The 26,508-nt window shown below is 59.8% G+C and overlaps 2 protein-coding genes across 2 annotated transcripts; one reads left to right on the forward strand and one right to left on the reverse strand.

Annotated features, from left to right (window-relative positions):
• Positions 1-547: 547 nt before the first annotated feature.
• On the reverse strand, positions 548-8,055 carry FKBP10 (FKBP prolyl isomerase 10). The gene is made up of 10 exons (XM_079797113.1): positions 7,469-8,055; positions 4,986-5,131; positions 4,479-4,668; positions 4,236-4,381; positions 3,675-3,864; positions 3,382-3,527; positions 2,684-2,876; positions 2,227-2,369; positions 1,875-2,038; positions 548-1,562 (listed from the first exon to the last, which is right to left on the reverse strand). Exons 1-10 carry the CDS (start codon positions 7,810-7,812, stop codon positions 1,377-1,379), a joined length of 1,848 nt encoding a protein of 615 aa, XP_079653239.1. The 5' UTR covers positions 7,813-8,055; the 3' UTR covers positions 548-1,376.
• A 378-nt stretch (positions 8,056-8,433) lies between these two features.
• P3H4 (prolyl 3-hydroxylase family member 4 (inactive)) lies at positions 8,434-15,623 on the forward strand. The gene is made up of 8 exons (XM_079798701.1): positions 8,434-9,288; positions 9,451-9,603; positions 9,719-9,890; positions 10,577-10,705; positions 12,245-12,390; positions 13,032-13,115; positions 14,761-14,905; positions 15,221-15,623. The coding sequence occupies exons 1-8, from the start codon at positions 8,809-8,811 to the stop codon at positions 15,241-15,243; spliced, it is 1,332 nt and encodes a 443-aa protein (XP_079654827.1). The 5' UTR covers positions 8,434-8,808; the 3' UTR covers positions 15,244-15,623.
• The last annotated feature ends 10,885 nt before the right edge of the window (positions 15,624-26,508 follow it).

A 26,508-nucleotide genomic window follows, 5' to 3' on the forward strand; every position in this document is an offset into this window, starting at 1 on the left:
ACCCGGTCCGGGGATGCTTCGGGTCATCTCCATTGCAGGGCAGGTGAGGGCCGATGGCCTGGCTGGTGGCTGCCGCCAACTCCTCCCCCAAGACCCCGGAGATTTGGACTCACTTTCCTGTGACCAGAGGGAGGACGGGGCAGGTGGTAATGGCCTGCAGCCAGGAGCAGGGAGAGGCGGGAATATCAGTTTTGGAAATGAACTATGTGAGAGCGGAGCCCGGCCTATGCGATTGAATCTGAGCTTTGTGTGTTGTGTTTGAGGTCACAGACCTCGCCTTTCCATCCACTCGGGACAGTTAAGAGGCAGGGATCATCTGTCCGCACCTCCCCTGCAGGCCCCTCTCTGTGGTCACCCACTCCCTGCCCTCCCGCTGGCAGACGGGGGCTCCCTTTCCAGGATTAGGGCCAAAGGACTGGATCTCGGGGAGGCAGGAAGCTCTGGAGGGAGGAGACGGAGACCCGGGGACAGCCTGGAGCTCACAGGCACGGAGACAGCCTGCTTGGTTCCCCCCTTCTCGGTCCTTGGGTCTAAGAGCCGCCCCAGCGAAGACCACTTCCTGAGGCCTCTGGTTGGGTCTTTTATTTGTCACAAAGGAGGCCATCCGACACCAGTTTAGCTCTGAGTGCGTGCAGAGCGCTCCACTCCCCTCACCCCTCCGTCCCCAGGGAGGCCTTCCAGGTTTATCTCCGCTCTGAATCGTTTCGTAGCTCCAAGACCCATCGGAGTGGGTGTCCTCACCCTGCCCTTCTACTTCCTTCCTCCGCCTCAGCCCCTCAGCCGCCTTCTGGGATGAAAGGGGACACACAGCCCAGCCCTGACGTGCAGCTCCCTGAGGGTACCCCAGCAGCACTGGGAGGGGGGTGGGGCGCAGGTGCTGGGGACCTGGGTGTGGTAGGGCTGCTCTCCTGAGCCTCCCCTTCCTTTGGGAGGAAGACGGGGTTCTGCCAGCCCCGGTCCATGCCCCTGGGGAGCTGCCATGACGGGAAGGGGGGCAGGCCTGGGGCTGGTGAGGAAAAGGACAGACAGAGGGGAGTGTTTGAAATGATTAGCTTGGCCATGCTCAGTGGTGACGTGGAGGGCTGGGTGGGGGGCCAGCAATGGCCCATCCAGCCCCAGCCTCCACCAGTCCCCAGACTGGCTGTGTAACTCCAAAGGGACTGGTGTGGGGCGGGAGGAGAAGCACCGAGGAGAGGTCTGTGCTGTGGACTTCGCTTGGGCTGGTGGGAAGACCAGACTGTCTCCTCCGACCACTTTCGAGATGCTCTCAGACCTCTTCCCAGCAGGGGGGGGGGGGTGACGGTTGGAAGTCAACCCCTCTGCCCACTGTCCCCAGAAGCGGGCGCTGGTGGGGGGCCCGGGCCCAGGCTCTGCGCTCAGAGCTCCTCGTGAACCCGCTCCTGGTCCTCGTCGGACTTGAGTTTGAGCTCGTCGATGGTGATCTTGCCGTCCTGGTTGCGGTCCTGGTTCTGGAACATGTCCCCTATGGTTTTCTCCGCGTCCTGCCCCGGCATGAGGCGTCCTTTGCCCTCACTGACTTGAGCCCTGATGAAGGTGGAGAACTGGGGAAAGGAGAGCCGGGAGGGGGAGCGTGAGCCTCGTGTTGGGGCAGCTTTGGGGGGCCTTGGCAAGGGCCCAGGGGAGGCCAGCCAGTGAGGACTGAGGAGAGGCGCTGGTGCTGGGGTCCTGAGCGGGGCCAGGGCGGCCCGTGTCGGGAGAGACGGCAGGGACAGGAACCCACAGCACAGGGACCCAGCGGAGGGGCGGGAACACAGGCCCAGACAGGAGGGTGGGCAGGTACCACGTTCTTGCTAGAGGCCGCCATGCCAGGTGAGAGTGGGAATGGCTACTATAAGGGTTACATCCTCACCCACCTCCTCTGGGGGGACCTCGCCATCTTTGTTGAGGTCCAGGTCTTCAAACAGGTTGGCAGGAGGGTCCTGGTGCCACACAAACAGGTAGCCTTCGGGCAGCCCCTCCTCGCGGGATATCAGCTCCACCTCAAACAGCAGCACAGCACTGCCGGGGACCCCCCGGGCTGGCGGGAGGGAGAAGGGAAGGGGTCCCGGTCAGGCCAGGGCCTGCGCCGGGCTCAGCAGCCTGCCCAGTGTGTTCCCAGCTTGCAGGCCTGTTTCCCCTCTTGGCGGCTGGAGAGTGGGACATGGGGTGTTGACAGAACCAGCCGAAAGGGGCAAACGGGTGGGTCAGACCTGACTCTGCCCTCACCTCCACTCTCCCCATGTGCCAGGTGCGGGGGGACCACGAGCTGCCGCCTCTCTCCCACACACATGCCCTGCAGGCCCGTGTCCAGTCCTTCGATCACCTTGTTGGCCCCCAGAGTTGCCTCCTGGGGGGCCCCGTAGTCATGCCTGGGGGGAGAGCAGATTCCCAGGTCAGGACCCTTCCTCGTCCCCCAGTTCGCAGCTCACTGGTGCCCACGCCACGCAGCTGAGTGCAGGGCCCAGGCTCAGAGGGGACACCCTTCTCATCTTGCCATTGCCCCTAAAACGCGGCCATGAGGGCTCAGCTCCCCTACTGCTAGCTCCACCCTCCCTCCCCCTTTCTGCCCCTTACGCTCCCCATGGATGGGAACTTACGGAGAAGGGGGTGCTATATGGAGGTCTCCCCTCCCCGAGTCCCACCCACCTGCCCGGCCCTGGCCCTGGCCCTGCCCCAGACCCACGAGGAGAAGAGCCTGGTGCCGTCCAGCAGAGAGCAGTTGTAGTGGTAGCGAACGAAATCCCCGGACTTGGTGGTCTCGTTGCAGGCCTCGGGCGGCCGGGACAGCGTCTTGATTTCCACGGGATCCTGGGGGTTATGGAAGTCGATGACGTGGACGTCGAATATCAGCACAGCTGAGCCAGGGATCTTGTCTCCTGGGGCCAGAATGGGGAGTGGGTCAGCTTGGCGTCTAGGGGGGGGGGGCCCTCAGGGTCTCCGTGAAACTGCCCTGGGGTTTCACGCGAGAATGGGGTGGGGAGTTTGTCCATATAATCAGGTCTCCGAAGGGGCGGGGGAGGGAGGGGCCTGCCAGTTAGAAAGCCCTTTATACCGTGCAACCCCCGAGTCACTCACCTGGCTGGTCCAGGCGATGAGTCCCATGTTATAGGCGAGGACGCTGAGGCTTCCAGCAAAGCTGGGCCTCAACGCCAGGACTCTGCTTCCCAGGGCTACGCGGTTTCTGTTTTCCCATAGCCACCCCCTCCCCAAACTCAGGAGCACTTCCCCAGGAGGGGAGAGAAGTGGGGGGACTGCCCCGGGGGGAAGGATGGAGTCCGCATGGCAGGAACTGGGTGGGTGGCCGGTTTTGTGATGAGAGGGGCAGAGCCGGGGAAGGATGTTGAGGGGTTCAGGAGGGGGGCTGAGGGACAACAGGCCTACCAGTCCCGTTCTCCCCGTAGGCGAGGTGCGGGGGGATGGTGATCCTCCGGCGCTCGCCCATGCAGGTGCCCTGCAGCCCCTGGTCCATGCCCGGGATGATGTAGCCCTGCCCCACGTAGGTGTTGTACGTGTGGTTGCGGGAGTAGCTGCAGGACAAGGTGGGGAGGCCAGCAAGGGAGTCAGAGGGGCCCCTGCCCCGGCTGACAGCTCAGAGCCACCCCGGGGCTGCTGAGGTGACCCCAGCTTCTTGCCTCCCGCCCAGCCCCGCCCTCCCTCCTCGGGCCGCCCCTGACCTGGAGTCGAAGAGGGTGCCGTCCATCAGCGAGCCGTTGTAGTGGTAGCGCATGAAGTCCCCGGCCGCGGCTCTCCGGACACAGCCGGGCGGGAGCTCCAGTGTCTCCAGCTGCACCGTGTCCTTCGGGTTGTGGACGTCGATGAGCAGGACGTGGAAGACCAGGGAGGCCTGCGGGGGGATCACAGTCCCTGGGGACGGGATAGGCTTCAACCATACAGGTGGGGAGCAGGCCCGGCTCCTCCTCGACCCAGGAGGGCCTCTGGGAGAACCTGCAACACGGCGCTGGCCCTGCTCCCCCGGGCCCTTCCCTGGCCCTCAGCAGCCCTGTTCCCTGCTCCCCCTGTGAGGCCGGAGCTGGGGGTGCCCCCGGGCCCCCCACCAGCCCGTATGGACCTTTGTGTGAGTCAGAAGACAGCACCCCTGCTTAATGAGAGGATCACCAAGGGCTAGATTTCATTCCCACGCGCCTCCGTGGCCGGTGCCCTGTGCAGTACACACCCTGAGCAACGGGGTGTGGCAGCCACTTCCGGAGAATCCCCGAGTCCTCGCCTGCCCTTACCATAGCCCTTCTCGCCATAGGCCAGGAACGGAGGGATGATGATCTTCCTTCTCTCTCCAGGACACATGCTCAGCAGCCCCTGGTCCATGCCCTTGATCAGCCAGCCAGAGCCCACGTAGGTGTCATAGGTGCCGCCCCTGCTGTAGCTGCGGAGAGGGAGGCAGGGGTGATGCCGCTGGAGGAGGGAGGAAACAGACCCTGGACGCCCCGCACCCGGCACCCGGGGCTCCCGCCAGCCCTCACCTGCTGTCGAAGGCGGTGCCGTCCAGCAGCGTGCCGTTGTAGTGGTAGCGGACGAAGTCGCTGTCCTGGACCATGCGGGGGCAGTGGGGCGGGCGCAGCAGGGTGCTCACCTGCACAGTGTCTTCCTTGTTCCACACGTCCAGCAGGACCACGTCGAAGTAGAGGGTGGCATCCGGGGGAATGAGCCCCGCTGTGAGGGCCAGGCAGCAGGCGCTCATGCTTGATGCAGCCCCAGGGTGGGGGCTGCAGTGGAGCATCCTGCTTGGCCTCCCCCTCCACACCTCTAGTTTCCCTTCTTCCTAGTCAAGCTCCGATCCTAACCAGCCGCTATTTCCCTTCCTCCCACCCCAGAGGCAGGTCCCAGACCTGCCCCTCTTCACACTGTGTAGGCAGTTGACGGTGGGCAGGTCCCTCTCCCTCGCTAAGCTTCGGTGTTTTGGCCCTGGGGTCCCTGATTCTACCTCCAGGTCTCCTCCATCCCCAGGCCTGTACCCCAGCCCTCCTCACCCACACCGATGCTGCCGTAGCCCAGGTGGGGAGGCACGATGAGGCGTCTCCGCTCGTTGACACACATGCCCATGAGGCCCCGGTCCATGCCGGTGATGAGACGTCCCACCCCCACCACGATGGCCACCAAAGTGCTGCGGTCATAGCTGGGGGACAGAGGGGGCAGAGGAGATACAGCGGATTCGGGAGTGCACAGGTGAGGGTGCATACAGCCAGATGCTCCCCTCTGCTCACGGTCACCTACATGCCGAGGTGCACACACACACGCACATGCATGCACAATGCCCCTCTATACACAGGTGTAGATCAACATGCTCCTCACCTCCCTCCGTGGTCAGCCACGACCCCCAAGGTAAGAGGCTGGGCAGTTACAAAAAGCAAGTCCCCACGGAGCCCAGGGGCTTGTATACCCCTGGGAGAGGGCTGGGCGCTGTCGGCAGCAAAGGAGTGCTCAGCGCTTATGGAGGCGAAGAGGAACATTTATTGAGCCGTTAGCATGAGCCGGTGACCTGCCTGGCAGTGACCTTATTTAATTCTTTCCCCGGGAGGTAGGCATTATTATTTTCATTTTTCTCCCGAGACTAAGTCACTTACTCCAGGTCACGGCCAACGTGTGGTACGCGCCACGCCAAAGCCCCTGTTCGTGCCTCCGCACCAGGGACTCGCCAGGGAGGAGAGGAAGGGGAGGCAGAGCTGGTGGGGGGTAGGGATGGGTTTTCAGTTCTGAAAGAGCCTCCTCTAAAACTGCCCTGGCTTTTATTTATTTTAGTTACCGCTTTTTATTTTATGTGTTCAGAAGTTAGGGCGGCTGGGAGATGGACCGAAGGGGACCACGGGTTGTGAGAGTTTTCCAGAATCAGCCTGGCTCCCAGAGTCCCCACCAGGGAAGTCGCCCCCCAAAGCCCCCCCACCCCCAACCCAGCCCCTCTACCCCGCTCCTGGCTTCTGCCTACCCCTCGCTTTGCCTACTGAGCGGGTTTGATGACTGGCCTGCTGCCCTCCCAGGCTGCTGTGAGGGCCCAAGCACCAGGTAAGCACTATCAGGGCATCTGGTCCTCCCCAGAGTCGAGGCTAATGAGCACTGAACCCTTTCGGACTTCCAGGCACGGTGTCAAGTCCACTGTCATTCATTGTCTTGTGTGAGTCCTCTCATCAGTCTTAGGAAGTAGGGACTCGACTTTTTTCAGAAGGTCTGTAATCTCTGTTTTTCAGATAAAGACAGTAAAGCTTTAAGAGGCAACACTTCTTGTCCATGGTCACAGCCTGGCTTTGAAACCAGGGTCTTGGACCCTGGAGTCTGTGTCCTTACCCAATACACTGCCGGCCCCCAAAGCCACGGCCACCGATTTCCCGTGGGGTGAGCTGTGTGTTTGGGGGAAGGGTCTAAAAAGAACTGACTTCTTGGGGTGTGGTGGGGGGTTGTGTGTGTGTGTCACTGAGACCTACGGTTTAACCAAGGCTGACAAGGAGCCCTGCCCTGCCCCCACCAACAAAAGTGGATTAGCGGCCTAGCCGGTTTGGCTCAGTGGATAGAGCATCGGCCTGCAGACTAAAGGGCCCCGGGTTCAATTCCGGTCAAGAGCATGCACCTCTGGTTGGGAGGCAACCAATTGGTGTGTCTCATGTCATGTTTCTCTCTCTCTGTCTCTCCCCCTCCCTTCCATTCTCTCTAGAAATCAATGGAAAAAGTATTCTTGGGTGAGGGGGGAAACGTGGACTTGCCAGAGCAGACCAAAAGCCTGCCTCTCTTCTGGCCTCTCAAACGCCAAGGCTGGCAAGATGGGCGGCAGCCCTGGCCTGGTGGCACTAACTAAGATGGAGGGAGGTGGGGGTGCAGGTAGACCTGGAGAGGGAGGAATAAAAATCCCCCCAGGAGCCCAGGACAGCAGGTCTGACACGTGGACAGAGACAGACGTGGTCCTTACACGCCCAGATTCATCCACCCTTATTATAAAGCAGCTGCTTCGCCCTGGCTGCTGCTCACAGCCACCCCTCCAAAAGAAAGTTCTCCCTCTTCTCTAACCACAAAGGCACTGAAACCCGGGGATGGAAGCCGAAGGGAGACAGGGTGGGTGGGAACGTAGGGGTCCCCCGCTGCTCATATGCATCAGGGACCATGCTCTTCCCCCCAACACTGTAGGCTAGAACAACCCCCTCCTCGTGTCCCTAAATAAAGGGCTGGTAAAGAGAGCAGTTCACCTTGATTATCAAGCACTTGGGGGGACTGTGGGGAGCTTGTGTGAACGAAAACGGGGTCCTTGGAGAGGCAAAGGTTTGAAATTGAGAGCAGAAGCTACATCATTGGGGAGATGGGTGTCTGGGAGACCACCCCCACCCCCACCCAAGGCGCTGGGATCAGGGAATGAGTACCCGAATGCAGACACAGCTTAAAAGGGCACCAAGGGAACCCAGGAACTAAGGGCGCCTGGCCCCCCGGCTCGGGGAAGAGGAGTGGTGAGTCTGGGGCCACCCAACCCCGTTACCTGGAGTCAAACTTCTTGCCGTCCTCAAAGGTGCCGTTGTAGTGGTAGCGCACAAAGTCCCCCCTCTGCACTTCCCTGGGGCAGGCCCTGGGGATGTGGTACCTCTCGATGACCACGTCTTCCAGGGGGCCCCCGGCCGGGCTGGCGCGGCCCAGCCCCCTCCCCACGGCGTGCACCAGCAGCAGCATCTGCAGCAGCGGGGGCCGCGGGAGGGTGTGGCTGCGGGACCCCGCACCACGGAACATGGTGCCTGGAGCTGGGATGGCCGGCAGTGAGGGCGAACACGAGAGGAGCCGCCACCAACCTCCGCTCCCGGAGTTGGCTCCCCCCCTTCCTGTCTCCATTCCCCACCCCCGCCCTGGCGGGTCCACGTGGAATGGGGGCTGGGGAGGCTGAGCTGGCAGGCGGGGTTGGGGGTGGGATAGGAGGAGGGGGCCCGGCGGGGAGCGGTGGAGACCGAGAAGGCGCCACAAAGAGCTCCAGACGCTCCCCTCTCCCCCCACCCGAGGCTGAGAGGCCTAGCCGGGGCGGGAGGCTCCAGAAAGATGAGAAGTGGGAGCTGACTCCAAACCCAAAAAAGAAAAGAAAAAGTTCAGTGTGGTTTTTTTCCCCCCCTGGAGCCCCCGGGGTCCTAAAGCCGGACCGAGGCATCCCTTGCTTCTTTCGCTGGCACCCCCAAATCAAGAGCCTCTTCAGGAGGCTGGGGAGGCTAAAGAATCTGAGGGTGTCTCAGTGCTCCCCCATCCCTACTGTCCCAGGACGAGGAGCTACTTTGTTCTGCAAAACCTGGGCTTTCTGACGTGGGATGGAGGTCCGGCAGGAGGAGGGGGGGGGGGCGGGGAGTGGAGGGTGAGCGGGGTGAAACCAGGTGTGGCCTCCCCGCCGCGGGCTGGGGGGACCCTGGGAGCGACCCCTTCAGGACTGGGGGTGGGGCGAGTGCCAAAGGGGCGCTGTGATGTACGGAAAACCAGGTCCTAGGGCTGGGGCAGCATAGAGGGAGGTGGCACTTCCCTCAAGTTCATGATCTTAAGGTGGGGGGACAGTGTGGGCTCCCCATCCTTAAGGGAAGCGTCCCCCCATCTGTCGAGGGAAAGCCTAAGGACAGGGGACCGGGCTCCGTAGGGGACTCAGGACACCATTGCGCCCACCGAAAAGAGGGGAGACGCAGCCCCCTGACCCACCGGGGACCTGACCTAGGCCATTACCCTCCTGGCAGCCACGAGGCCCGGCGCTAAGACCCAGCGGGCACGCCGGCCCGGCCCCTGCCCCGCCCGCTCGCCTGCGGGCCCGGCCCGGACACCAGCTCCGCTCAGAGAGCCGCGGGCCGGCGCGGTGCGGGGATGGGGCGGGCGGCCTGGGTGCTGCTGTGGCTGCTGCTGGGCCGCTCCGGGGCGCAGTACGAGAAGTACAGTTTCCGGGGCTTCCCGCCCGAGGACCTGATGCCGCTGGCCACGGCCTACGGGCACGCGCTGGAGCAGTACGAGGGCGAGAGCTGGCGCGAGAGCGCGCGCTACCTGGAGGCGGCGCTGCGGCTGCACCGGCTGCTGCGGGACAGCGAGGCCTTCTGCCACGCCAACTGCAGCGGGCCCGCGCCGCCCGCCGCCTCGGCCCCCGGGCCCACGCCCGGCCCCGCCGGGGGTCCCGGCGACGAGTGGGCCCGCGAGCTGCGGCTCTTCGGCCACGTCCTGGAGCGCGCCGCCTGCCTGCGGCGCTGCAAGCGGACGCTGCCCGCCTTCCAGGTGCCCTACCCGCCGCGCCAGCTGCTGCGCGACTTCCAGAGCCGGCTGCCCTACCAGTACCTGCACTACGCGCAGTTCAAGGTGGGCTCCCGCCCCGGCCCTGCTCGGCCCCATCGCCGGCAGCCGGCGTCGGGGTTCCCGTCGGTTGCGGCGGAGCAGTGGCTGCGATCGCTCCCTAAGCCTGTTGTGCGCTCGGGGCCGCGGGCTCTGGCCCCGCTGACCCACTCCGACCCCACCCCACAGGCTAACCGGCTGGAGAAAGCGTTGGCGGCGGCCTACACCTTCCTCCAGAAGAACCCCAAGCACGAGCTGACCACCAAGTATCTCAGCTACTACCGGGGGATGCTGGACGCGGCGGAGGAGCCCCTCACCGACTTGGAGGCGCAGCCCTACGAGGTGGGTGGAGGGGGAGGGCTGGCCCTGAAGCTCCTCCCCACCCCCACCCCCCATAGGACTTGGGGGTAAGGGAGTGGGGGATGAGGGGGCTGACCCTCACCTCGCTTCCCTCCAGGCCGTGTTCCTCCGGGCGGTGAAGCTCTACAACAGCGGGGACTTCCGCAGCAGCACAGAGGACATGGAGCGGGCCCTGGCCGAGTACCTGGCTACCTTTGCGCGGTGTCTGGCTGGCTGCGAGGGGGCCCACGAGCAGGTGGACTTCAAGGACTTCTACCCTGCCATAGCAGGTACCCCCACCCCAACCCGTGGGCCCAGAACAACTCAGACCCCTTAACACATTTAGGGAGCGCCTACTCAGGGCTGGGAGGTAGTCAGGTGTTGTCTGGTACCCGGGAGTGTGGCGTGTGCAGCCAGCTGAGAGAGGCGGACAGGGTAACCAGGGTAACGGGTCCCCTGCCACTGGGTGCAGACGGGCTGCAGTCTGGAGCGCCCAAGGTGCTGGGCCCCGGGGGAGAGAGGCGGTGACATCCCAGAAGGTCTGGGGAGGTGGGGTTCACAGGCTTTCCAGGCAGAGGTCAATGCAGGTGCAAAGGTGCCCCCCCCCCCTCCAGATGGGAAACGGCCCAGCACGAATGCACCAACCAAAAGCAGTTTGTGGCCAGAAATCACACCTAGTCCCTAACTGCAGGGGTCCCTCAGGGCTGTCCTGAGCTTTTTAATCTGGGCGTCAGTAGTCAGTACCGCTTCCACCCCTCACCTGCCACTCTCCCAGAGAGCCAAGCTGTGGGGGGGAAGTCAGCCCTGTCCACCGTACTCTCCCTCGGCCTTGCTTATCCCAGCCGCCACGTCTCCTGTGATGGCAACCGCTCTGCAGGCAGAGCTGGGGGGCATCTTCTCCATCCCCCCTCCGTGGAATGGAGCTGTTCAGCGCACCACCAGCTTCTCACCCAGCTTCCCCCACACCCCCGCCCAGATATTTTTGCAGAATCCCTGCAGTGCAAGGTGGACTGTGAGGCCAACTTGACCCCCAACGTGGGTGGCTACTTCGTGGAGAAGTTCGTGGCCACCATGTATCACTACCTGCAGTTTGCCTACTACAAGCGTGAGCCTCCTGTGGGCTTGGGGGCGGGGTGGGGAGCGGAGAGCACTGCAGGGGGGTCATCACAGAGTCAGGGGGAGCTGTTCCTCAGAATTCAGGCCCCTGGGCTATTGGGAGGGGAAGGGGTTGGGGGAGGGGGTGGGGCAGGTGAGAGGCTGAGGGAGAGAGCAGAGAGCAGCCTCAGGGTAAATGACTAGCTAGCCCATGGCAGAACTGCACTTGACAGTTTACAAAGCCCTGCCACGTCTGTTTATCTCACTTTATCCTCTCACCCACCCCCTGCGGAGGACATTGCTGGACCCATTTTTCAGATGAGGACTTACATAGAGGGCAAGGGGTCGTTAGTCACATAGCTAATAAAACGTAGCACCAGAGCCCTGGCCAGTGTGGCTCAGATGGTTGGGCGTCATCCCATGTGCCAAAAGGTTGCTGGTTCAATTCCAGGTCAGGGCACATGCCCGGGTTTCAGGCTTGTAGGGGGTGTGTGATTGATGTTTTGGTCTCACATAGTTATTTCTCTCTCACTCTCCCTCTGTCGCTAAAAATAATATAAAGTAATTTTTTAAATCTTTTAAAAAATGAAGTAGCCCCAGGACTTAAGGCTTCCCTCATTTGAGGGAGATCCTGGCCCCAAGTGGGGGCTGCGATGGACAATCTCTAGGGTTCCTGCAATGCAGAGATGCCAAGATTCAGACAGAAGCCGGAGATGGAGTGGAGGGGCTGCGGACCAAGGGGCCAGGAGAGCTCTAGCCAGTTTGGCTCAGCGGGTAGAGCGTCGGCCTGTGGATTGAAGGGTCCCAGGTTCGATTCCCATCAGGAGCACATGCCCAGGTTGCCGGCTCAATCCCCAGTAGGGAGCGTGCGGGAGGCAGCCATTCAATGGTTCTCTCTCATCATTGATGTTTCTCTCTCTCCCTCCCTCTCCCTTCCTTTTTGAAATCAATAAACATATATTTCACACACACACACACACACACACACACACACACACACACAGAAGCCAGGAGACCCTTCGACCCTTCATGGGTCCAGTTGGCTAAGAGGCTGAGGGCCACCACTGGCCTCTGATTCCCCTCTGACATCCTTCTCCAGCTGTGTGAGCTTGATCAGTTTACTTGGCCTCTCTGGGCCTTGAATTTCTCATCTGTAAAATGGGAATGACAATGACGTTGAGTCTTAAATGAGGGCCTGGCACACATCAAGTGCCCAGTACATCCTAGCGTGCATTATTGTTGGGTGGGGTGAGACGCCCAAAGGTATTCTGGAAAACAGCTGAGGCGGCAGAGGCGCTGGTCTGAAGAGGGAGATAGGAGTGGGTGAGGGGGGGTCATCCCTAAAGGTGGGCTGGAGAAGGGGGAAGTCACCCCTAAAGGTGGGCGGGAGAAGGGGGAAGTCACCCCTAAAGGTGGGCGGGAGAGGGGGGGTCCTCCCTAAAGGTGGGCGGGAGAGGGGGGGTCATCCCTAAAGGTGGGCGGGAGAGGGGGGTCATCCCTAAAGGTGGGGCAGTGCCAGGCCTCCTCCTCACCCCTCTTCTGTCTGCAGTGAACGATGTCCGCCAGGCTGCCCGCAGCGCCGCCAGCTACATGCTCTTCGACCCCGAGGACAGTGTCATGCAGCAGAACCTGGTGTATTATCGCTTCCACCGGGCTCGCTGGGGCCTGGAGGAGGAGGACTTCCAGCCCCGGGAGGTGGGCCTTGCCTTCCGAGGCCCTCTGGGGACCGTGTGATTTGATAAAAAAAAATTCTGGCTTCCTCAGAAGGCGGGATGAAAAGTGAAAAAATATGGGTTGTGGTTGGGGTCCTGGGTTCAAACCCAGCCCCATCGGCTTTGTGGTCCTGGGAACACCGCTGACCCTTTCCTTACCTGCAAAATGGGGCTGGTACTCCCTGCCTTACCAGCACTGCCGGGGGGGGGGGGGGGGGGGGGAGTGGGAGGTATAAAAGTACCTGTTGGCTCCTGCCTGCTCCCTTCCCCACCCTCATCACCCTCACTGCTGGCCTTTGCCCTTCTTCCCCAGGGACCTCCCAACCTGGACCAACTGAGAAACTCCTTAGGAGTCTGGGGCAACCCTGGCAAATAGGGGGCACATGGTGCTATTGTCCATGTCCTTGTCAGTGGCAGACGCTGCGAATCAGTTGAGGCACTGTTTCCCACAGAGCCCTCAGAACCCTTCTTAACCCAGCACCCCCAGCAGCTTCAATGGGAGCTGATACCTGTCCGGGCTCCTTGAGCTGGAAAAGGGCCAGAGGGCCCACATCCTAGGGGCTCTGGCTCCTCCTCATCTGGCAGCAGGGTCCAGCTCACCTCACTTTCCCTCCCTCCTCCCAGGAGGCCATGCTCTACCACAACCAGACGGCGGAGCTGCGGGAGCTGCTGGAGTTCTCGCACATGTACCTGCAGCCAGATGACGAGGTGAGCGGCCCCCTGCCCTCCAGGGCTGGGTGATGATGGAGACCCCGTGGGCCACTTTGCCAAAGCTCAGCCCCAGCTCCCGGCAGCCAGCTGTTGTGAAGCAGGATGCTCCTGTCCCTGAAATACACCTGCCCTTCTCTCCCCACTCCATGTTCTCCTGCCCCCTTCTCTGTATGTCAGCCGTGCTTCTCCTGGGCCCAGCCCAGGTGGCGCCTCCTCCAGGAAGCCATGCAGCATGCCCTGGCTCTGTCTTCCAGGCTTGCAATGCTGACTCTGACCCTCCCTGCCTCCCTGGACCTGGACTGACTTGCAGCCCTGGTCCATCTCACCCCCAGCACCCTCTCCAGCCAGTCTCCTAGGGGGCTGTGATCCAGGATGGGGGACCAGGTTACTCCCAGCTCCCCCACAGCGCCTGGGACAGCAGAGCTGGCGCCCAGAAACTGAGTTTGAATGAACCAGTGAATGAAGGAAGGAATGCAGGACACCAAGAAGGAAGGACCACAGTGTGTTACATTGATTCTGAATGAGGGTTTGAGGGTGAACGCCCTCAGGTGTCCCTGCTCACGGCTTCTTTTTTTAAAATTTTTTTTATTTTATTGGTTTTTTTTACAGAGAAGAAGGGAGAGGGATAGAGAGTTAGAAACATCGATGAGAGAAACATCAATCAGCTGCCTCCTGCACACCCCCTACTGGGGATGTGCCCGCAACCAAGGTACATGCCCTTGACCGGAATCGAACCTGGGACCCTTCAGTCCAGAGGCCGACACTCTAACCACTGAGCCAAACCGGTCAGGGCGCTCAGGGCTTCTTTATCCACTCCCTCTATTCAAGCACCATGCTCCCACATGGAACACGGGGGCCGGGTCTACACTCATAGTAGCCAGGTTGGCGCTGGTCGGACTTGGTCCACCACTTCCCAAGTGGGCCCCCTCCAGGCAAGTCTTAGGTAACCCTGAAACGTCCATTTCTTCACCCACTGAGGGGGGAGGACAATGGCCACCTCACCCCACGCGGTGAGAATGACACGAGATCAGGTCTGTAAAGGACTTCGTCCAGAGCTGGCACGTATGTAGTAGGTGCTCAGCAGGTAGCAGGCGTGTTGATTGCTGCTATGTGTTGTGTGCTGTTTGCCAGATACCGGGTTTGGGCCTGGGCTAAATGGATGAGAGGCACAGTCCCTTTCCCCAGCAACAGGGGGAGGCACAAATCCCTCTCCCTGTGGGAGAGGTCAGCAGGGGGCACCGGGGGACTCCTGACCCGGCCAGGGTCATATCAAGGGCTGCATCCTGGAGCCGATGCCTGGCGCCGGGGGGATACACAAGGCCAGTGCAGGCACGGTGAGGAAAGACTGGGAACAGCACGGGCAGACGTGTGCACGGGCCAGCAGCATTCTCGGGGTATTTGAACTTAACAGGTGGCTGCAGAGAGGGTGAAGCTTCTAACACTGACTCTCTGCTGGTGGAGCCCCAGGTACCAGGGTAGGGAGGGGGCCGCTGGGGAAGGACGGCAGGAGAAACCCTCATCTCATTCCTGTGTGAGATCCTGAGACAGAGATGGGGTGGGAGGGCCCCTTGGCCAGGATTGGGACTGGTCCCGGTTTGTGCCTTCTGTGATCTGGTCTGTCCCCGCCCGGGGGCTTCTCTAGATGGAGCTGGAGGAGACGGGGCCGCCCGTGGAGCCCGAGGACCACCCCTCCGATGCCGAGTTCGAGGGGGAGGGTGACTACGAGGAGGGCATCTATGCCGACTGGTGGCAGGAGCTGGACGCCAAGGGTGACGAGGCTGAGGCTGGTCAGTGGCGTGAGCCATGATGGGGGTGGGGATGCAGCCTGGGGTGGAGGTTGGGGACGGAGGGATCCAGGCACTGGGCTACAGAGGCTGGGGGGGAATGGTATGGATGTTGGATGCTGGGACCCCCTCCTCTGGGGGCTTCCTGTCTGTCGGCAACCTCGGTAGGGGGTGGCATCCTTCCTGGGGTCAGGGGTCAGCTGAGACCTGTTCCTGGGGAGCCTCACTCCTGCCTGCCCCACCTCCCCGTAGGATAGCACCCAGACCCTGTTGGGAGGGGCGGGGGGCCACCCCAGTGCTCTCTCCTTCTCTTTGCAGACCCGGAGCCTGAACTAGCATGAGAAGAGGGCCACCCCTGCACCTCACAGGAACTTGGGAAGCCTGGGCCCCATGGGACCCCCCTCACCAGCCTGGGCAGCAGCAAGACTATTTATTAAAAATGTACAATGGACATAGCTGGCCAGGCCCCATCCGGTCCCACCTGAGAACGTGGCTCCCGGGCCCCCTGCCTCCTCGCTGGTGTCGGGGCCACAGGATGGCGGTGCTGCAGCTGCTGCTCCCCTGGAGGAGGCGATGCCAGCTTCTCCTAGTCGGGGCCTCAGCCTGCATTTCAGAGATAGCAGAGGGGCGCTGGCATCGTGGAGAGTGCTGGACCAGGAGTCCAGCGGTGCCTGGCACACTGGCCACGGTGCTCAATAAATGTTTCTTGTTGAATGGATTACCAGGCCTGGCCCTAGCTGGTTTGGCTCAGTGGACAGAGCGTCGGCCTGCCGACCAAAGGGTCCTGGGTTCGAGTCCGGTCAAGGGCATGTACCTTGCTTGCAGGGTCCTCCCTGGACCGAGCCCTGGTGGGGCCCGTGCAGGAGGCAACCAATCGATGTGTCTCTCTCACATCGATGTTTCTCTCTCTCCTCTCCCTAAAAAAAGAGAAATCAATGGAAAAATATCCTCAGGTGAGGGTTAACAACACCAACAACGAAAAAGTTACAAGACCTGGGGTCCATTCTCCCAAGAGCTGCGTGGTGAGGGTGCAGGTCCTTCTCTCCCGGCCTCTGCGCCCATCTCCCCTCATCTGCAAATGCGGAGGGAGGCGGGTGAGGAGGCGCAGCCTGGCCTCTGGACCCTGGGGGTTTGTGACCCTGAAGAGCAGCTGCTGTCATTGCAACCCACCGCCAGGGGGCGTGAGGACGCAGTTCCTGCCCCACGTCCTGGGAAGATGGTGGTTTCAGATTTCTAAGATGGGATGTCCTGTATTTTCCTAGTTCAGCATGGCTTCCCCGGGGATATGTGGTGAGTGAGGGGAAGGGGCCAAGGACATTTATTTCCGGTTTTCACTTTTCAGGCGTTGGCCCAGGTTCCTTGGGGTCAGAGTGAGCATGCCCTGCCCGCGCTTCCCATTCTCCATGAGACCGGGGCCCCGTCTCAGTGGCCAGAGGAGCGCCCTTAGGGTCTGCAGTGTGAGACTTTGTGGTGGCCGTGCTGTCCTGCCCCATCTTACATGGGCTTTGGGGGGCAGAGGGTCCGGAGATGTGGGGGTGAGAGCCGTGTCTGGTGGCTGTCGCCCAGCCCTGTGACTCACCAGTGTCCCCTCCAGGTTTCACAACGGGAAAGTGGGGGCACAGGGGGTCTCTGGGGAGGACCATGGGCCAGGGCCTGCCAGCTGACAGTTCTGCCCACGCCCCACGATTCAGGCCTCTGAGGGGCAGGGTGGTGGTGGAGGGGCCTTCTCCTCACTGGAGGGTGGAGCTGAGGCGGGGAACCTAGTTCTCACCTTCCACACCCTACGCCCCACATGTGCCAGGGGGCTGGGCCTGGGCCCCGCCCATCTCTGTGCCCAGGAGAACCCCATGGCCCACCCCAAACCCCTTCCCTGGCCCTTTATCAGTGACGAGGGTGGGAAGGCCAGTCTGAGTCTGGAGCGCAGATGGGTGGGGTCAAGGGCGAAGGTGACCTCACCCCTCCCATAGGTGAGTCTGCTGTGGTAGCGGCAGCGTCTCCTAAGAACTCCCAGGTGCCAGGGTGGCCCGGCCCCGCCCCACCCCTTTCAAGCTGCTCCCACCAGGGCTCTGCCCCCTGTTGCTGGGAGGGGCCGCCCCCCGGGGCTGGCACCTCAGAGGGTGGGAGCAGGGATGTGCTGGAGCCTGCCAGTGTGATTAGGAGCCTTGGAATCCGAAAGGGCGGGTGTGAGTCTGAAAGTGCGGGTGTGCGGGAGTGCGAAGGTCTGTGTGCTTGTGTGCGGTGTGAGTGTGCGAGGCTGGGTGTGAGCGGGTGCCTGTGTGCGTGGGCCAGAACGTCCGTCCAGGGCAATGTCGTGGGGGTGTCTCCGCATGCGTCCCTGTGCATTTGTGAATATGATTCTAGGGGGGGTCCCCTCGCTCACTCACTCAGACATATTTATTTATTTATTTTTAATTTATTTTTTCTTGATTTCAGAGAGGAAAAAGGAGAGGTAGAGAGAGATAGAAACATCAGTGATGACAGAGAACCACCGATTGGATTGACTGCCTCCTGCACTCCCTCTACTGGGGATTGAGCCCGAGACCCAGGCATGTACCCTTGACCGGAATCGAACCCGGGACCCTTGAATCCACAGGTCGAGGCTCTATCCACTGAGCCAAACCGGCCAGGGCAGAACGTATTTATTGAGCACCCACCGGTGCTGGGCATTCACTAGTGGGCACAGCAGGCCAAGCACCCTGCCTTGGTGGGGCCTGCATTCCAGCGGGAGATAGGCAGGAAGCCCTACTACGTGTTATACAAATTGTAGATAAATAAGATGGGAAAATAGAGCTGGGTCAGAGGATGGGGAGAATGGAGCGGTTGCAGTTCAAGAAGTGTGTTGATGTGTGTGTCCAAGTGTGCATCTGAGAGTGGCGTCTCTGAGCGTGTGGTGATGAGGCAGAGTGTGTGTGTGTGTGTGTGTGTGTGTGTGTGTGTGTGTGAGTGTGAGTGAGTGTGTGTGTGTGAGTGTGTGAGTGTGTGTGAGTGTGAGTGTGTGTGTGTGTGTGAGTGTGTGTGTGTGAGTGTGTGTGTGTGGAGGGTATCCACCGGGAGCAGAAGCCTGGCCCCTCTCTCGGCACCAGACGGGCTGTCAGCCCAGGCCTTCCCAGCCAGCGTGCCACCTCAGCTCCTGGTTCCCAGGCAGCGCCGGCCCCTCCTGTCTTTCTCTAATGCCAGCCTCTCCCCACTGCCGGGCCGGCTCCCCAAACCGGTGAGACAGAGTCCCAGCAAGTCCCAGCATGGGCCCTCTGGGGCCCGCCAGCCCATTCTCCCAACCCCACCCAGCCCAGACGCCCTTGCCTCCTCCACATCTACCTCCTTCCCCCACACCCAGCACCACACCCAGCACCTCTTCAGTCAGAGCATCTGTAGTAAAATGGGTAGAAGGTTAGTGACGGCCGATAGGGCACTGGGGATGGAGACCTCACACAGTGGGGCCAGACTCAGACGCCACAGAGGTGTCCTGGGCCCAGAAGACCCCATCCTAAGGAGAGCATCACTACTACAATGTATTGAATACCTACTATGTGCCAGGCCCTTGGCAGGTTCTTTTTTTTTTTTTTAATACATTTTATTGATTTTTTTACAGAGAGGAAAGGAAAGAGATAGAAAGTTAGAAACATCGATGAGAGAGAAACATCGATCAGCTGCCTCCTGCACAACTCCTACTGGGGATGTGCCCACAACCAAGGTACATGCCCTTGACCGGAATCAAACCTGGGACCCTTCAGTCCGCAGGCCGACACTCCTTCCACTGAGCCAAACCGGTCAGGGCGGCAGGTTCTTTATAAGACGCCAAACAGCATTGCCATGTAGATATCAATTCCCCCCCCCCCGCCCACCCCCCCCACCCCCCCCCCCCCCCCCGGCCACAGGTGAGGCTGTGGGTAAGCAGCTTGTCCAAGGCGCCCCGAGGATGGTGGCGGCTGAGCTGGGTTTGGACCGTTCTCCCCAAATCGGAGGAGGGAGAGGAAGATGAGAATGCCACCCTGGCCTCTGGGGTGGGCTTGTCCCTTTCCAGGTGGGGAACCTTTCTGCTGCCGAGAGCCATTTGCATGTTTATAACGTCACTCCCGGGCCATCCAAAATCATCAACCTGAAAATTAGCCTGCTGTGTTTGGTCAGACATTTAATTAACTCACCCCTAATGCCTTGGCAGGGCCAGGCCAAATGATTTCGAGGGCCTTATATTCCCCACCCCAGCTTTAGGCTGTGAGCTGGGGCCAAATAGAGGAAGGCGCGGGCCAGATGTGGAGACAGAAGGCCCGCATTGCCACCGCTTACTGCAGGAGACAAGGAGTTCCAGACGGGAGAGAGGGAGGGAGGAAGTGCAGGAGGGAGGGAGGGAGGGGCGATCATACTGTCAAGGGCCCTCTCTCAGGCCTGATCCCAGAGCCAGTCCTGCCTCTGCCGCCAGCTCCCTGGGATTGGGCCGGATGTTAGGGGGCCTGGGGACAGACTTGCTGGGGTCACTTAGACTAGCCTCTTCTTGAATCCTAAGTGATGGTCAAGTGAGGTGGGAGGAGTCCCAGGGCCTTCCCCCCAAATTCCAGTAAATTACAATGGAAGGAATTCCCCCCTTGGATCTGAGAAAGAGTTCTTGAAGTCTTACCCTCTTGTTCCCCTTGGACCCTCTGCCAGGGTCCCCTGGGGACAAAGAATGACACTTTCCTGTGTCAGGAGGCTGTGTCTGCCTAACCTGACTGGGGGAGTCCTGGCAGCCGCAGGGCCAAGCCCCCCACAGCCTCCCCACTCCGGGGTCTTCATCCAGGCGTTCCCTTGCAACTTCTCTCCAAGGCTCTGGCAGTTGCCCCTAACTCCATAGATGGGGAAACGGAGGCCCAGAGAGGCTGGCCGGGGCGCCCAGGGCCAGGGCTCACTCTGAGCTAAGCTGGTGCCGTCCTGCCCAGGATCCAGCTCCAAGATGGCTGGGGATTAGATGGGAGTGTGCTGAGGACGAGGGGCACCCACCCCAGTCAACCTCAGGCCAAACCCAAGGCCAACCTGTGGACACATCACCGCATAATTGCCACCTGCCTGGGACCCACCCGGTGCCAGGGCGCCTGGATAGCATCTCCGTGGTCCCCCAAGCAGCCCTTGGTGTGCGAGCATCGCTCATGCCCATGACTCAGGTGGGGAAACGGAGGTAAGGGGGCGGGCATACTTGCTGGTTTACCACACACACCCTACGCACGTGCGCACACACGTACTCGATCCTCGGAATCTGTGAAGGGACTCGCTGAGGCCAGCCACTCTGAAGGAAGTCAAGAGAGTTGGATGTCCTCCATTTTGGGTCCCCTTTCCCATCTTTCCTTTTAGAGGAAGAGTGTGACGTTATGGCCACTGGGGGTTCCTTCCTTTTCCCGGGACCACTTGGCTAATCCTCATGGCCTTCCTGGAGGAGGCGCCTGGGAAGGATCGAGGTTCAGCCCATCTCAGTGGGGAGTCTGGCCTCCCTCTCTGGCTGGGGTGGGTGTGGGAGCCTCACAGCCATGGAGGACTTTCCGTTCGTATTTTTTGTTATCTCCCAATGAGGTTATGCACCCAGTTACCGAGACACGGGGACAGGAATGGAGTTCAAAAATGCTTGTCATATGACTTTAACCTTTGGCACAGTTATTTGGATAGCCCTGGCTGGTTTTCTGTCTGTTTGTTTGAAAATACGTTGGTATTCTCAAAAATGGAAATGCCCCTGGCCTCCCCCAGCTCCCCTCACACACACTTTGGATGGAGCTGGCGTCTCTCCAGCACCCTCCTCACAGCTGGGTCCAGCCTTCACCGACCCCCCCACCTCCCCCCCACTTCCCGCCCCTCCCCCCCAGGACTTCCAGGTTCTCTGCTGGGGCCATAAATCATCCATGAACTGTAAGTTGGCTGCTTCTTGAACTGGAGGCTGAAGTGCTGATGAAATATTCAAGGATCTCAACTCTCAAATTCCCTGGTGGCCCAGGGATGGGACTGGGGAAGATGGGATTGATGTTCAGGGCCAGGGGCCTCCGGGTCCTGACTCCAGTTTCCACTGAGGGAGGTGGAGAGGGCGGCGAGCTGGGGGAGGGAGGTGACTGTCTTAGACCTCTGAGGAGAGCTGGAGCGGAGAGCTGGCTGGCAGGAGACAAAGCTTCAGGTCCCAGCCCTGCCAGGAATTTGCTCGTGTGCTTTTAGGGAAGTTCATTCATCTCCTGACTCCAGTCTCAGTTTCCCCATAGAGACAAGGAAGGAGGCTCTGATTGGCCTCTTCCTTCTTTTTCTTCCCAAGGACTCTCAACAGGTGAGGGAGAAAGCACATTCCTGGAGTGTGTGTGTGTGTGTGTGTGTGTGTGTGTGTGTGTGCTGAGAAGGGAGGGTGGCCTCTCTGTGGGAAGGGCACCTGTCAGGGCAGGCATCTCTCCTGGCTGGTGGGGGAGGGAGGGGCAGGCAGGCTGGCAGGGTGGGTGGGGCCCTAGCTGTGTCAGCCTGTAAGTGGAGTTGCCAGGAGCAGGAAGGGGGGTGACTCAGGTGGCAAGACCTACCCCCTCGCTCCCCACCCATTCACTCAGGAGGGGGAGGGGGTGCTCAGAGAGGTGGGGAGACCCAGGACCAGAATACAATCCTGATGTGTGCAGCCCACCCTGTTGGGCTCCTGAGGTCCTGGAATTGCACTTGGGGAGGAGATTGGGGGGTGCAAGGGAGGGCAAACGCAGGACAGACCTTCTCTGGAGAGGGCTTGACCTTCCCCTACCGCTCCCTCCACCACCACCAGCCCCTGGTATCTCACCCAGGCCTGTGCTATTTCTGGCCTCTCCTATCTCTGTATTCTTGTCTCCCTGTTTTCCCTTTGACATTCCATCCCTGCCCACACATCTTGCAGTGAAGTGTTACTGGAGCCACCTCTACAATTAAGAGCCCACCCCCTACCTGGCTGGGCACACACCCAAAGGCCCAGACCCAGGCCTGGGCAGCCTCTAGCCTCCAGGCTCCTCCCCTAGACAAAAGGCAGCAAAAAAGGCAGGAGCACTCCTACCCCAGGGTCTGGTACCATCCTACATCTTACCTTGCTCCTACCCTGCTCCTGCTCCTACCCTGCTCCTGCTCCTGCTCCTACCCTGCTCCTGCTCCTGCTCCTACCCTGCTCCTGCTCCTGCTCCTACCCTGCTCCTGCTCCTGCTCCTGCTCCTACCCTGCTCCTGCTCCTGCTCCTGCTCCTACCCTGCTCCTGCTCCTGCTCCTACCCTGCTCCTGCTCCTGCTCCTACCCTGCTCCTGCTCCTACCCTGCTCCTGCTCCTGCTCCTACCCTGCTCCTGCTCCTGCTCCTACCCTGCTCCTGCTCCTGCTCCTGCTCCTACCCTGCTCCCACTCCTACCCTGCTCCTGCTCCTGCTCCTACCCTGCTCCTACTCCTGCTCCTACCCTGCTCCTACTCCTGCTCCTACCCTGCTCCTGCTCCTACCCTGCTCCTGCTCCTGCTCCTACCCTACTCCTGCTCCTGCTCCTGCTCCTACCCTGCTCCTGCTCCTGCTCCTACCCTGCTCCTACTCCTGCTCCTACCCTGCTCCTGCTCCTACCTTGCTCCTGTTCCTGCTCCTACCCTGCTCCTGCTCCTACCCTGCTCCTGCTCCTGCTCCTGCTCCTGCTCTGGGGGATGTGTGTGTCCTTCTTGCCAGAAGAGTTTGGGAATCCAGAGGCCCTTCTGCAGCAGCTAATGTCCTCTCCAGGCTCAGGGGTCACTCTGAACAAACCCCCCCTCCCCGCCCCCGCAACACCCCACTGGAGGGCAAGGGCAGGAGTGTAAATGAAGGCTCACATACATAGATCTAAATAATGCACAGGTCAAGCTACCAAACTGTTAACTAAGATACACCTTGACAAGTACATCTTCACAATGAACTGAAGGGCTAGGACAGAACTGAGAATTCTGAATCCTTCTCAGAACATGGCAGCCTGGTGATAACTGTCCCCTGGCCCCAGCCCCTGGGCCATCTCCCCTTTCCTTCGCACCATGAATCCCCCCTCCCTCCCCACACACACACACTGCAGAGGACCTCCAGTACATGCGTGTAGACACCCCAGCTTGCATATCTGTGACGTGCCCATCGCTCCCCCATAACTGCCCCTGTCAGCCTTTGCCTAAGTGTGTGCACACAACGCTGGTGCTGCTGGCCTTTCTCGGGAGGCAGGGCCAGCGGAAGGGACCCGTAGTTCCTACCAGCAAGAGTCAGTGATGGGTGAGGGGCTCCAGAGGGTCTGGTACCAGGATGTGGTCTCCAAAGGGAGAGGTACGAACTCTGTGTAGGCCTGTCCCCCTGGCCCTGTGGGGAGGGTGCGAGCCCAGCAGGGCCACGGGGCCTTCCCAAGGGCAGGAGCCCCGTCCCAGCCTGTGGATGGCTCTGCCTGGCTGAGAGAAAGGCCATGCTCACGGCGCCTCTTGGTTTTTGCAAAGCCTTGGATTCCAGCGCCTGCAGGGACCTTCAGTCCAGTGCCTGCTCTCCTTCCTGCTGCTGCACCGTGAGCGAGAGCTGCTGTGTGGTGAAGAAGGACCCTCATCAGCCCGAAGTTTGGCAACCCATGGGCTCGCCCAGTCTTTCTTGTTAGAGGTGGCCATTCCTGAGGCCGGCTTAGGCCCAGCAGGGGGGAAGTGTGTGTGTGTGTGTGTGTGTGTGTGTGTGTGTGTGTGTGTATGCGCTGGGGAGAGAGCTGACAGCTGACACGGCTGGCATTTGTGTATCTGAATCTGTGCCCAGGAGTGTAGATCCCTGAGGCGTGGGCACGGAGGCTGTGTGTGTGACTGATGCAGACCTACATCTCTGCCTGCCTCTGCCTGGGGAAGGGGCCCCCACAGAAAAAGGCCAAGTCTGAACAGAGAACAGAATCTCCTCCACATCCTTATATGGCCCAGAGGCCCGTGGTGGAGGGCCAGGGAAGCCGACGCAGACGCGTGGAGGAGGCCCCTGGCTGTTGTTCACCTCCCCCACGCTAGTGTCTCCCACCCCTCACCCACTCCCCTCCCCTCCACCAGCCCCTCACCTCACCCCTCTTTGCCAGCAAACTCTGTCTCCGGGGCAGCCTGGGACGGGCCACTTGGTGCTCTTTCCTGCTTTGCTCTGAGGCCCCAGGAAGCTGCAAGGCTGAATGAAGCAGATGTGGTCTTGGAGGCCCAGGCGCTCTGCTTGCACCGCGTTCTGGGCAAGAGAGATGAGTTAAACTGCAGAAACACGAATTGAGGCTAAACAGCAGAAGGAACTTACCAGATTTAGAATAAGGAGACAAGGGTATTCACACGAGGCAGGCTGGGAAATCTCCCTTTCTAGAGATCCGGCAAACAAATCCCTGCCTTTAAAGGCTTGGCGGCAGGGGCCTGGGTAAGATGGTCTTGTGGCCTTTCCTTCAAGTTCAAGCTACCGAGGAGGCTGTGGTCACAGAGACTCTCATTCTGACCCCTTATCCTTAGGCAGCTCCTCACCCCGAGACCACATCCCCCACACAGACAGCTGATTATAAGAAACATCACTTTCTGATTCTTTTCTATTACCCTCAATGCCTGGCGCACACACACACAGTAGGTGCTTAAGAAATGTCCAGAACAGCCGAAACCGGTTTGGCTCAGTGGATAGAGCGTCGGCCTGCGGACTGGGGGGTCCCAGGTTCGATTCTGATCAAGGGCATGTACCTTGGTTGCGGGCACATCCCCAGTGGGGGGTGTGCAAGAGGCAGCTGATCGATGTTTCTAACTCTCTATCCCTCTCTCTTCCTCTCTGTAAAAAATTAATATAATATATTTTAAAAAAAAGCAATGTCCAGAACATTCCTTGGTACAGCTCCTATCTCCGTCTTTCCTGATGCTGGGGTGGTGCCGCCTCCACCCATTCCCAGACCAAGCGCTTAGCTCTGAGGCCATCATGTTACAGCACGTTCCGGGCTGACAGGCAGGGAGCATTTCGGGGAGACACACACACACACACACACACACACACACACACACACACACACGCTTTATTCTGAAGCCTTATTTCTGCCCCTCCACCCCACTCACCACTCAGGCTCCTCCACCCTTCTGCAGTCAACCAGCCCTACCCTGCCTGTTTGCTGAAGCTGGGAGAAAGGCAGGACTTAAGCCAGTCTTGGGTCTGGGAGGTGTGTATGTCAGTGTGCAGGGTGGGGGTGGGGAGGGGGGCCGGGGAAGGTGGGAGGTGGGAGAGGGAGGAAGTGAAACCTTGGTGGTGGCAGCAGCCTAGGATTGTGAGCTCTTTTCCTCCCAGGCAGGGGACTGGCCACTACACCCCGTGGCAGTGTGGCAAGCAGGTGGGTGGGGCAGGGGTGAGGGAGGAAGAAAGGTACTGAGGTAAACTGGAGGAGGGGGAGTAAGGGAAACAAAGCAAAGGGCAGTGGTCCTGGCATGTGGGATGGTAACTGGTTGGGAATGTTGACGTCTCCCTGGTGTCTCCCCCCCAACCCACCCACCCCCGCCGCCTTGAAAAACTTCGTGGATGGCACAAGCGAGACTGTTTAGCCACTATTCCTTTCTCTGGTGGGGAGATGGGCCAGGGATGCTGGGGTACCGCTGCACAGCCCATCCTGTGTGCTGGCTTTGGGACTCTAAAGCTTTTCGGAGGAAGGACTCTTTCCTGACAGCCACTTCCCCCACATTCCCACACACAGAGTGGCTAAGGTGGCCTGTTTACACTTAGCCCTTTGGGGGTCCTTTGAGGGCTGGGTCCATGTTGATTTTCCGTGTCAACAGGGTCTAACCCAGTGTCTAGCAGACAGCTGATGCTCAATACTTAAGTGTTGGTGCATGAATGTCTCTAGGACCCTTGGCATGTTTTACAGCCACGAGCAGGCGTTCAGTCCATCAACCACACAAAGGAAAGGCCCTCGTCTTCGTGACCTGCCTGTTGGGAAGTTAACTGATAACTAATCCAGACTCTCCCTCTCACGAGGGGCCCTCTGCCTCACTTTCTTTTATGCCAGTGTCGATTTCCTTTAGATCTGCTGCCTGATGTTTTACCACCGATTTTTACAAATGATTTTCTCCAAATCATTGCTCTTCTGTCTCTACCCAAAAATATTTGTATTTTTTTTTTGTGCCTTTTCCCGGCCCCACCCCACTGCTTTGACATCTTTTATATATATGATATTATTCCACCAGGAGAACACGTGGTTTAGTGGGGCTTGACATGAGAAGGGGGTCTAGTTCTCATTTAGGATGTGCCATTTTCTAGGCGTGTGACCTCCCTGAACCTCAGTTTCCTCATCTTTGAAATGAGGATCATTTTGTTGTCCTCATGCTTTTTCAGCATTGTCATGAGAATTAAAAAAAAAAAAAACACCATACCATTCATTTAAATTCTGGCATTTCGCGGTCGTCCCAGTGATTTCACAAACCTTACTTCATTTCATCCCCACACACAGCCGTGCGAGAGATATAGCTAATGTACCCATTTTACAGATGAGGAGAAACAGGGTGAAAAATGAAGTAACTTGTCTAAAATGAAACAACTACTAAGAGGCAAAACCCAAACTTTGGTGTTTTTATTCTAAATCTCACGGGCGCTCCATCTTTGGGGAAACAAATCCCAACCCAGCAGAAAGCCTATGAAATCCTATGCAAAAATGTTATTATGACTTTGTGG

This window comes from Cnephaeus nilssonii, assembly GCF_951640355.1.
Source record: "Cnephaeus nilssonii genome assembly, chromosome: 19".
Taxonomy (NCBI): domain Eukaryota; kingdom Metazoa; phylum Chordata; class Mammalia; order Chiroptera; family Vespertilionidae; genus Cnephaeus; species Cnephaeus nilssonii.